This window comes from Lissotriton vulgaris, chromosome 5 (genome assembly GCF_964263255.1).
Source record: "Lissotriton vulgaris chromosome 5, aLisVul1.2, whole genome shotgun sequence".
NCBI classification, from domain to species: Eukaryota; Metazoa; Chordata; class Amphibia; order Caudata; family Salamandridae; genus Lissotriton; species Lissotriton vulgaris.
The window spans coordinates 1,138,857,229-1,138,869,702 of NC_141693.1; the positions used below are offsets into that span (position 1 = coordinate 1,138,857,229).

General features: G+C 49.3%; 1 protein-coding gene across 2 annotated transcripts in view; it reads left to right on the forward strand.

Moving 5' to 3' along the window:
* TDRD1 (tudor domain containing 1) overlaps positions 1 to 11,801 on the forward strand; it is a 1,954,313-nt gene extending 1,942,512 nt beyond the window's left edge. For both annotated transcript variants that reach the window (XM_086922877.1, XM_086922878.1), the window contains exon 25: positions 11,655 to 11,801. In XM_086922877.1, coding sequence (XP_086779003.1) covers positions 11,655 to 11,744 — 90 coding nt within the window. In that variant the 3' untranslated portion in view covers positions 11,745 to 11,801. The remainder of the gene's footprint in view (positions 1 to 11,654) is intronic.
* Positions 11,802 to 12,474: the final 673 nt, after the last annotated feature.

A 12,474-nucleotide genomic window follows, 5' to 3' on the forward strand; every position in this document is an offset into this window, starting at 1 on the left:
AGTGAAGCAAAAAGCAAAAATCTAGGGTGACCATAGGATTGCAGACCCTACTCTCCTATATAAAAGTTAGCTGTAATCCTTGATGGAGGTGAAGTATGTATCGCTGCTTTTCTTGAGCACAAAACATCTGTAATGTATTAATCAGCCTAACTTTTTACGTGTGATCATTGCTAAACAAATGTGTTTTCTCAGTTTTTCCACCATGAAAAGTTCGCTTTAATCCTTGATGGAGGTGAATGCATCTCTGCTTTTCTCGAGCGCAAAACCTCTTCTGTGGCCTAATCCAAAAGAAAGACAAAACCTGACTTCATGCTTCAGGGTCACAAGTAATGGGTACCAAAGACCCCTTCAACATTTCTTAACTGCCACTCTCAATGCTGTGAAGGTAAAATGTTATGTTGAGGAAGTTGTTTAGCGCATTTCTACCCTATGGTGTGTCTTGCGCTATGATAGATACAGGAGGAGGTTCTTTCTCATCATCTGTTAACCTCATGCGCTAGCGGAATTCCGCTCGCACGCTGAGATTTTTCAAAACGCATGTTACGTGACGAGCTGGGCTCGTCATCAGCGTGCGAGGAGGCTACGCCATAACGAGCCCAGCTCGTCATCAGCGTGGAAGGGGTTAAATTAAGCCGGGCGGCTGGGAGAGGAGTGAGTGCAGACATGTTCTTTTGTAGGTTTTTTTTCTTTTCTTTACAGTAAGATCATTGCCTGGCCTCACGTGCTCTCAGGGACCATGTGATGCCTATTGACAACCTGATCCAGAAATTAGCTTTGTCTGCACTGAGCAGCCCTCACATCAGTCGGTGTGGCATTTTCAAACAGCAGTAACTCAAACTTGTTAAGTTTGGCAGGTCTGGTATTATGGAACAGCAGGCTCACGCTTGAACAAGGTCTGCATAGGAATAGGGAACGAACTCAGAGAGGCACGATCAACATATCTGTTATGGTTAGTTCTTTGTGCCACTGGACATGCTCCAAGGGGAAGAGACCTCACAAATATGGCTTCTCGGTTCACTCCAAAAAGAGGTATTTTTCAGAGCTACATTACTTCAAGTGATGCTAATCAACCCTTCAATCTGTTGCTGCACTTGCCGCCTTGCTTTACCTTGTTTTTTTTTTTTAGGTCGGAGGATTCACATTTGTTTGCGTAATATTAGGTGCTGCAGTAGTGTTTGGTGCGGCATCCAATAAAAGCACTACAGTTTTAGAAAATAGAGTGGAACATCTACTGCTGACCCTCTTTGTGGCAAGTTATATTAATAGGGTTAACATATGCTTGCTGATGTATGATTATTAACCAACATCATTGCAGAACTTCAATTCCCGGCATGCATTGCAGGCGGGGGGACACTTCTTCACTTGTTTCTTAACTTCAGCACTACTAGTGGGACTCGCATCTCAGCATACATGTTACTATTGCCATATCAAGTAAGTAGTCTCGGTGAGCGTGTGTGCAGGTGAATAGGTACTGTCAAAATATTCTCCAGTGTTTGTGCTTGGAAAGAGCATTCATGAACATCTTTATCTGTGCGTTGCTGCATAAACAAATCTGGCTACAAAGTGTTAATTCTGAAAACTATTGCCATGCGTACACTAGTGAAAAGAAAAATGTTAGCAGAGTAACTTTCCCCATGTGCCAAACCTAGCATGTATACTTTTTAATAGTAGATTTTGTTAAAAACTTGCAGAGTTGTTGACTTATTGCTAAGCCGTTAAAGCATTTGCTTTACTTTTCATCAAAATAATTCAGCACACATCTTGACTGTTGTGCATCATTTCAGAATTCTGAGAAAACTGTTAACTTGGCAAACTATGTTGTAGGACACCATCATGTAAACAGGAAAGAACTTTGTTGTACAGTACTTTAAAAAAATCAGCTCTGCATTGTATTTTTTAACAAATAAATATATTCTCTACGTGCCACATATATTTTTTCCCAGTTGGAGCTTTTCTCCTTGTAGGAAGGTAAATCCTGACTATGGTTGCCCCCAACTTTTTGCCCTGTGTTTTAGCTGGTTTTTGACATAGTCGACCTGGGACCCTGCCAATCAGGACCCCAGGCCTACTGCTCTCTCTGTAAAATGGATTCCATGTACCTTAGGTACATTTCCAATTGGTACTGGGCCACCTTATCAGACCCTGTAACTCAGGGCATAGGTGTCCCCAGGGCCTACCAGGGGCTGAAGCATGTATTATGCCACCCCTGGCTGGCCTCCTAAATTTGACACAACTGGCTGCATGACAGCTGGGGCAAAGTCGTGTAATCACCCTTTGCTGTAGATATAGTATACCTATATCTAACCCTAAAAATGGACACACAGATTCCTATCAGTCACTCCTATGGCAGGCCTTGACAATCCTGAAGGCAGAGTGCTTGGAATCGTGTGAGATGGTGCTCTGGCATGAGCTGAGCCCGTCTGCAGCTTGCGGAATCAAGTCCTAATAGCTGTTCCATGATAACGCATACCATATACTCTTAAGTGCATTATAATCCTCGCGGTTAAATGCTATCTTTGGTATTGCTTTATCAAAACATGTCGAGTAAGGTGTCATACGAATTGGAATGCTAACCCCTCGCCAATTCTGGCGACGGGGTTAGCATTCCACCCTTCTAGAGGGACACGACATGTATGTAACTGTGAACCCCGGTTAAAGTTAAACGAAGCCTCAGCTCCACAAAATGGATGCTGCCACCACAGACACGAGTCTGACCTCCTGCTGCTGGGAGTCCTTCCAGCGAGGAGAGCTTGGACAAAGTGTTTCCTGTCCGGGGCGGTGCTAGCACCATCCCAGACAGGGTTTTGTGTATCCTGGGTAGGCAGGGCTTTACAGGAAGGTGACTGCTGAGTGGCACCCCGGTGCTCACTACGCATAGGCCGTTCAGAACCAGTTCCAGGGGCACCCCAGCCCCTGGCCTGGGGAAAGTCCGGCATGGGAGAGGGGTGTAACCACCCCCCTCCTAGTCCCACCCATAGGCAGGACCTAGTCACCGGGTCAGCCCCTTTTCTTAGTATAAAGATATGAGCGGGCCCCCTGTTCAAATTAGATCATCTTTGGAATCAAGACACGACTTTCTGCGAAAGGACTTCAAGATTTCTTCTTCAGGATTCTCCCTTGTGACTAAGGAGTAGTCACCCTGCATCCGCAGGCACCATCTAAAGAACACTGCGGTCTGCTGCAAGTCCTTCCTCAGGAATCCGACGACACAGCTCGACGAGACCCGGCTTCCCTGGCACCTCTGACCTCTACTCACCTCTACAGCCAAACTGAGAACCGTGAGTGCGACGAGACCTCGAGGGACCGACTATCGCCAAGACTACGCGACTTCTTTACAGCACGCCCGCCGAGCGACCCTCTGGTGAGTGCTTTGGGGTCCGAGAAGCCCCGACCCTGAGCAGCTCCAGCACCGAAGTCCAGCCTCCCAGCATCTCCACGATCTGCGTGGGGCCCTTCTGCTTTTTGCTGCTCACCGCGTTGTTTGGCTACTAGCCCGCTGGCTTGTGGCCTTCCTAACGACGCCCGACGACATCACTGCTGCTGGTCTGGTTGCTCCAGACTGGCCCTTGCTCCCTTCCAAGAGAGGAGCACCCCGGACCCTCCTGGTCCACTCAAGACGCCATTTTAGGTCCACCGCGTGGGCTTGAATTAGCCAAGGCTTTGTTGCCCAATCCTGGGTCCAGCGACGCTGACAGCTTCATCCATCGTGGGACAGCTCGCTCCTCCATCCTGGTCGCCGACAACGCCTCCTGGTCCGTGAGATCTGCAGAGCACAGCGTCGCCCACTCACCTAGTCGAGGTGACTACCATCCGGTGCCCTCCTGGTGCCACCTGACTACTGGCTAGTAGTCACGAACTTGGTCCCCTCTGCTTTCAGGTGTCATCCATCTTCAAGATCCAGGCTTGGATCACTTCGAACTCTCTTCACTGGTCGCCTGCCAGCATCTTTCTTCCAGGCTCCTGGTCCGTCTACGAGGATTTCCGACGTCTTTTGAGACCTATGCAGCTGCAGCCCCTGGGCTAGGTAACTTTGGCATTTCGGTGCCCCAGCATAGCCTCACTATCCAAGGGTCAGAATCCACTTTCGTTTCCCTCCTACCAGGTCGGGTTCGCCCGAGAACACTAACTTTGCTTTTACTAGCTACCATAGACTTTGTCCCGCATCACGCTTGAGAGTGCACACTCTGCACCCGAGTCCCCTGGGCCTCCTAGAAGTAATCTAAAGATTCTATAGTCAAGTCCTAGCGATTCCAAAGCCTATTAGTACTGTACTTACCTGCTAGTAATTTCGCATTCCACTTTCAGAGTATATGGTTTTCCGTGCCCCTCGGGCATTTGTATATACTGTGCTAACTTAAGTATTTTCGTAAGAGTTTTGTTTTGTGCTTAGTACCCTGTCCTCATAAAGAGTACAGGGCTGTTGTGATTTTAATAAATACACTGTTTATTTTCATAACACTTGTGTGGTGTCCTTTCACTTGGTGTTCAAGGGGTATATGTGTGGTATAACAGCTGGCTTAACACGCCCTCTCGAGTCTTTAGCCTTAGACTGCTCGTATCCACGCTACTAGGATAGCTGGTCTATAAGGTTGACTTACAACCAATCATCAATAAGGGTTGTCTGGACTGATACATAGTGTTCACTAGAATAGTGAGCACTGCATATCAGGCCAACTTCTCACACTCCTTGCCTCTCAACCCTTCCTATAAAAGCTGTCTCCCTTTTCAACAACCACCACCAACCCCCACCAATTTGAGTGTGTCCTCTTGACCCATAACCTGGCAAAATTTTAAAGGCTCTCCAACCTGTGCTCTCAGTCCACTTGTGAAAAATTAGTTTTGTACAATCAGGAATGTTATACATTTGAATACAAAAGTGTCTACTGCCACACCCTCTCTCATCTCCTAATCCCACTGCCCCTGTCAACCCCCACACTTCTTATCTCCCCTCTATACTGCCTGCTTGCAGATACTAAGCACAATTTCTTTCCCTTTTCAAAGTTTTCATCACTCAATCCTACTCTCTCCTCCTTTACTTGGGGTGTCTTTTGCATACAGAAGTCCTTCCTCTTTATGCGTTTGTCGCCTGCTCTCCCCTTCTTTCTCTCTTGCTCACACCATGGGCGTCCACAGGGGAGGGCAAGGGGGTGCGCTTGCCCCCACCTGGATCGCCGGTCCCATTCCTTTTATCCTTAATGTTCATGATTACAGCAGGCTGTTCCCCTGCCATAAAGAATGACAATGGGCCGTCTGCCTTTAACTTGCCTTGAAGGCGAGTGATGAAGTTACAATTTTGCCCCCCCCCCTGGAATGGCGAGTGACGAAGTTAGAATGTTGCCCCCCCCCCTGGAATAATTTCTGCGGACGCCCATGGCTCACACACACTTTATGCTCCTCTGTCTGGAGTTCATTCAACACTTCCAGCTGAAACTACCTGGCCCTCTCTCTTCCTTTATATCTATTCTTTGCAGCTCCAAGCCCTATCTATTTACCATGCCACATAATTCCACCACACAAATCCACCCCACACAATTTCAATACAACCCACACAAATTCACGCCACACCACATACACCCACCACACTCTAAACTGAAACACATAGGTAAAAGACATTGCCATTTACAATGCCAATAGCTCTAACTTACTTTGCTCCAAATACCCCTGATCTAATGACATTTTCCCAGGAATTATAGTGGAATCATAGGATTTACAAATTATACAAATATGCACCAGAACAGATTGGGCCATGTAGGTATCAGAACCAGAAGGTGCACATCTGCACCATAAATGTATCACTTCATATCTGAAAGAGACTCGTAAGTGATAGATTCCTTACCTTAGAATATCCCCAGGCGTCAGACTGGATCCGGCAATTTTTGCGTAGCAGTACCCTTGCGCGTCGGTAGGCATCGTCTGCGGCTCCGCGTGCGTCGTGGGCGCCGTAACGACGTCGTCTGAGTACTTAGACGCCGCCTCCGCGTGCTGACGTCAGTTCTTCTTTTTTCCGCGCCAGCAGCGCAGGGCTGGAAAAAGCGGTACCTTAGTCACTTTTTGCCTAAACTTTTTTTTGATCATTTTTCTTGAGTCTTGCGACTCCAGACGGTGCCGATAGGGATGCCTGGTTTCAAACCTTGTGACGATTGCGACCGACTCATGTCGGTCACCGACCCTCCCCGTCGGTGTCTCCACTGTCTCGGCCCCGACCACGACGACAAGGCCTGTCCCGACTGCCGGGCCCTGACTTCGAAAGCTAGGCGGGAGCAGTCCAGCGAGCGACTCGAACTCCCTCAGTCGGCCCGCGCCGCGAGAGGTCCCGGTCCCACAAGAGGTCGAGGGACAGGTCGCGGGGCCGGAGCCATCAGAGCTCCGAGAGTCATCATCACTCCTCCAGGTCATAGTCGTCGTCAGGTAAGCACAAAAAGTCGAAGAAACGTCATCGCTCTTCTGGAACCCCCCCCCCCGACGCTCGCGCAACGCGGCCTTGGGCCTTGATCTCCCCGTCGTGGCCGTGAGGACTAACCTCCTCACTGAGGTCCTTAAACCGCAGTCTAGCTCGGCCGAGCCTCTGCTGCCGTTTAATGAGGCCTTGACCGACGTTCTTTTGGGCACTTGGTCCAGGCCCGCTACGGGTTTGCCCGTAGATAGGAACGTGGCCAGATGCCACCGCCCGGCCCCGGGCGACCCATGTTTCCTGTCAACCCACCCCACCCCAAGAGTCTGGTTATCCAGGCTTCCAATTCCCAGACTGCATTCCTGTCGGCTCCGCCGGACAGGGAATCCAAGAGGTATGAGCAGTACGACAAGAAGGTATTCTCATCCCTTAGTCTGGGACTGCGGTCTTCAAACACCGCATGCCTCTTGGGCCGCTACACCCACTCTCTGTGGGACACGGTCGCGGAATTGCTGCCTAAGTGTCCGTTGGAGGTACGGGCCAAACTCGGCCAAGCCCTTGTGGAAGGCCGGGATGCAGCAAAATTTTCTATCCGGTGTGGGCTGGATACCACCGACTCACTAGGCAGAGCGATGGAAACGACGGTGGCGATTCGTCCCCACGCCTGGTTGAGGTCCGCCAACTTTTCGGCCGATGTCCAAAATACACTGATGGACATGCCGTTTGATGGCCGTCGCCTGTTTGGGGGCAAGGCAGACCATGCGCTTGAGCGCTTTAAGGACTCCATTGCTACGACCAAGTCCTTGGGCCTCTCTGCCCCGCGCCAGCAAACTGGTGCCTTTCGCTCCTTTCGTGGCCAAGGAAGGGGCGCCCCACACGTGCTGCCAGCCATGCACCGCAGACTACTATCCAACGCAGTGGCCGCCGTGGGAATCGCCGTGGAGGCGGTCGGGGACAACGGCGAGGCCAGTCCACACCTTATCCCGCAGCATCCGCCTCAAAACCCTTCTAGTCCGTGCTTTTCAGCCCATGTGACACCAGTGGGGGCAGGGTTCGCCATCACCACTCCCACTGGCGCACTGTCACTTCGGACAGGTGGGTGCTGCAAATCGTCCGAAGGGGCTACTTCCTCCCCTTCGAGACGACCCCTCAAGCCATGCCACTGTAACACCACCGCGTATCGGGGGATCATTTGCGGCTTCTGCAGGAGGAAGTTTCGGCCCTCTTGGCCAAGGGGGCCAACGAGCGCGTTCCTGGGCCAGAAGTAGGATGTGGTTGCTACTCCCACTACTTTCTGGTACCCAAGAAAGGCAAAGGGGGCCTACACCCTATCTTGGACCTACGGTACGTCAACGGCTTCCTCCGGAAGGAGAAGTTCAAAATGCTGACTTTGGCTCAGGTCTTAGCTGTCCTGGACCCAGGAGACTGGATGGTAGCGTTGGACTTGCAGGACGCTTATTTCCACATCCCAGTCCTGCCGGCGCTACCTGCGGTTCACGGTAGGCCACGAGCACTTTCAGTTTACCGTGCTCCCCTTCGGCCTTACCAGCGCCCCACTGGTGTTGACGAAAGTGATGGCAGTGGTCGCAGCTCATCTGCGCAGGTTAGGGGTTTCAGTCTTCCCCTACCTCGACGACTGGTTGTTGAAGGCGGGCTCGCCCCAGACAGTCGTCAGCCACCTCCAGATGACGGCAGACCTCTTGCACCAGCTGGGGTTCTCCATAAATGTGCCGAAGTCACACCTGTGCCCCTCTCAGAAGTTCCTTTTCATCGGAGCGGTTCTCGACTACACAGTTTCGGGTTTACCCACCCGAACAGCGGGTTCGGGATATACAGGCTCTGATTCCAATCTTTCAGCCTTTATCCCGAGTTTCGGTCAGGTTGACGCTGCGGCTTCTGGGGCTGATGGCTTCCTGTATCCTTCTGGTGCATCCTGTCCGTTGGTGGATTCGGGCTCTGCAGTGTGACCTGAAGTTTCAGTGGGCCCGGCATCAGGGCAACCTGTCCAACCATGTCCTGATCTCGGAGGGCACTGCGATACAGCTGCAGTGGTGGCTCACTGACCGCGATTTGGTCAACGGCAGATCCCTCTCTCTTCCACAACCGGAGCACGTAGTTGTGACGGACACGTCCCTCCAGGCCTGGGGAGCCACATGGGAGAGGCGGAGATCAGAGGCCTCTGGTCTCTGTCGGATTCCCGGCTCCATATCAACCTTTTGGAGTTGCGGGCGATTCGTCTAGCACTGAAGGCATTCCTCCTCTCTGTCCGGGGGAGTGTAGTGCAGGTGTTCACGGACAACACCATCGCCATGTGGTACTGCAATAAACAGGACGAGGTGGGGTTGTGGACCCTCTGCCAGGAGGCTCTGCGCCTTTGGCAGTGGCTGGAACATCAGGGTGTGACCCTGGTAGTTGAACACCTGGCAGGTTTTCTGAACGCCAGGGCGGACTAACTCAGCCGCCGGTTTATGATGGATCACGAATGGCGTCTGAACTCGGACGTGGCGCAAGGCCTCTTTTAGCAGTGGGGAGAGCCTTGGTTAGATCTATTGGCCACCGAAGAGAACGCGCAATGTCATCAGTTCTGCACGTTGGAATTTCCAAGGCGGCACTAGCTCGTAGACGCTTTTCGTCGCGAGTGGAGTTGCGGTCTGTTGTACACCTTTCCACCTATACCACTTCTGCCCAGAGTACTGAAGAAGATAAAGCGCGACCGGGCCCAAGTCATCCTTGTGGCTCCGGACTGGGCACGAAGGTACTGGTATCCCGAGCTACTCAGTATGCCAGTCGATCCCCCGGTTCTTCCGCCTCTTCAGGAGGACGCAGCAGCAGGGGACGGTGCTCCACCCGAACCTGTCCAGTCTCCACCTCCATGCTTGGAGATTGAGCGGCGACAGTTGAGGCCATTTGACTTGCCTCCTGAAGTCTGTAACATCATTCTGGCAGCCAGGCGTCCCTCCACAAAGTCGGTATACGCCTGCAGGTGGAACAGATTTGTGGCATGGTGCACAGCAAAGGCTGTGGATCCTCTCTCTGCCCCTCTTTCTGAGGTTCTTCTCTTTCTTCTTTCTCTTGCCCAGCAGGGCTCTGCTCTGGGCACTATCAAGGGCTACCTTTCTGCCCTTTCAGCCTTTCTAAGGCTGCCTGATCAACCATCTTTGTTCAAGTCCCCTGTTGTTAATCGATTCTAAAGGGCATCACACACACGTTTCCACCTGTTCCCTTTGTGATGCCTCAGTGGGACTTAAACCTGGTTCTTACTTTTCTGATGTGCGCTCCCTTTGAGCCACTTCACAACTGTCCTATCTGCCTTCTTACTCTGAAGACTGCCTTCCTGGTTGCCATCACCTCTTCCAGGAGAGTGAGTGAGCTCCAGGCTCTATCTTCTAAACCTCCTTTCCTTTCTGTCCATCCGGACAAGGTGTGTTGCGGACAAAACCCTCTTTCCTGCCCAAGGTAGTCACAGCCTTCCACATCGGGCAGTCCATCATCTTGCCCACCTTCTTTCCACCTCCGCATCCCTCAAAGGAGGAAGAGCGCCTCCACCGTCTGGACCCAAAACGTGCCCTTTCATTTTATATGGACCGCACACACCAGTTCCGGGTGGATAACCAACTCTTTGTTGGTTACGTGGGCGCTAAGAAGGGACAGGCGGTGCACAAGCGGACCATCTCTCAGTGGATCGTGTTGTGCATCCAAGCGTGCTCCTCCTTGGCTAAAAAAGAACCTCCTGCTGGGCTGAGGGCCCATTCCACTCGGGCCACGGTGACTACTACTACTGCCCTGGGCCGAGGGGTCCCCTTGCAGAACATTTGTCAGGCAGCTACGTAGGCCTCGCTGCACACGTTCGCAAGACACTACTGTCTGGACAGCCAAGTCCGGAGGGATGGCTTCTTTGGCCGTTCCGTCCTCCAGGACTTTCTGGTGTGATTGTTGGTTCGCAGACCCACCACCGGGGTTGGTATTGCTAGGGTATCTATTCTAAGGTAAGGAATCTATCACTAACCTGTCTCTTTCAGATGCACAAGTTACTACTTGTGTAACGATATATCTGTAAGAGACATTAGTTAGTGATAGATTCCTTACAGACCCACCCATTCTCCCCGTTCTGCAAACCGATATCTAGGGTTAAGCTCATCCCCTTTCAGGGCCCTAGTTTCAATGGCACCAGTGTTGGTTTTTAGCATAGCTCTGCATTTCTGGCGCGGAAAATCTGTGTCTAAGAACTGACGTCAGCACGCGGAGGCGGCGTCTAAGTACTCCGACGACGTCATCACCGAGCCGACAACGGACGCGGAGCCACAGAAGACGCCTACCGACGCGCAAGGGTACTTCTATGCAAAAATTTCCGGATCCAGTCTGACGCCTGGGGATATTCCAAGGTAAGGAATCTATCACTAACTAATGTCTCTTACAGATATATCGTTACACAAACTTGTGCGCCAATGCCATCATTTCCTTTATTCTGTACATCACAGGTGCTAGGAGAGAACACTGTCCTACTGTTTGGGATTTTTTTTCCAAAATGTTCGTCAGTTTATTCTATATTGTTATCAGTGTCATCTTGTACTCTTTCCGCCAAGTGAGTGTGAAGTGTTGAACAAAATGGAGTCCTAATATTTCTGTATCTGATTTCTCATACCCTATACAAGTGCTATATCGTGAATAGGTTTGGATTTTGACGCACAAGCCTGTCGTATTTGCCAAAATAATGCACTTATTGTGGTGTTGTTTATTTTTACTATCTGATAGGGCATTGTAACACAGTAACTAGCCTTGCTATTTGTCTTTCAAGTATAAACCAATAGGTCCTTACACTATTTGGAGTGTACACATTGAAAATAGCAAGTAACCCAGTATATTTCAGAACCTATTTCTGATGAAATCTTTGCCATATATGTTATTTTAAAGAGTGTACTAAGCCTTTGAAAGCCTGTACTCCTGCATCAGTCCAAAAAACTTTATGCTATGTCAGTATTTTTTCTTAAAGCAATAGGGCACTGCAGGGTGTATGTCTGAGGCTGGAGTCGTGTAAACTTTGTGTTGTCTGAAATCTTTCATCTACAGAGTTTAGTTGTGAAATGTTAATGTTTTCTTACTGATTGTAGAGCATTGCAGTATAGTACAGTATGATGTTTAGAAGTCTGTAAATATTACACCTTTTCTGTGTCAATGTTTTTGGGGAGATACCTTGGAAGATACCTTTGAAGTTAAAGTGTTGGTTATTTTACATTGTTTTGAAATGTTTTTTGTCTTCTGGCAGGTGGCAGCATTGGAGCTGAAAGTTGACCACATAACTGGGAAACTAGAAAAAACTGTGTCCAGCAGAATGAAGTACATTTTGGAAGAATAATTTATTTATGTTTAGAGCAGGAAATATATTGCTACCATTAAAGCTTTGTTGATCTTATTTATGTTAAGGCTGGTGTGTTCTGTCATGGGTCTTAAAGCTTACCAGTTTGTGCTGTTGTTTTCCTTTGGACTTTATTAATGTTGCTTCATTACACCAACAAACTGTAACACAGCAAAGATAGTTGTGTCTTAGTCACAGCACTCCCTCGTTTAGTGTAATCATTCCTTTTAATGTTATATTTCTTAATCACTGTTCTTCATTTCACAGCTGTGAGGAATAAAAGGTGAAAAGTTTGCTTTCAGGCCTTGACCTCTACAATTATAAATGTTTTCTGTATTTACATGTAAGGTATTTGCAGTCTGTTGATAATTACAATGCCCAACCAATGAAAACAGTTTTGAAGAGAAACTGCTCAACTTTGCACGGTGATGTACGATGACCTCTCAGTATTGTAAAGTATCGATTTCTCGAACTACACTTAAGAGTTTGCATTATAAAGTACATTACTTTTTTACTGATAGAAGATTACTAGTTGATATTAGTAGTGATCCTGCTTTACATCTCGCCCAGGTTTTCTATCACCATTTCGTAACCATTGTGTTGGAACCATAAACATGGATATAAATTAAAAACAAAAGATGACAAAAGCAATAGTTGTGGCTTTTTCATACTAAGTGTTTTTATGTGTTATGCGGGGTAAGAGTGTAAAGGCTAGAACCCTGAGGAGTCA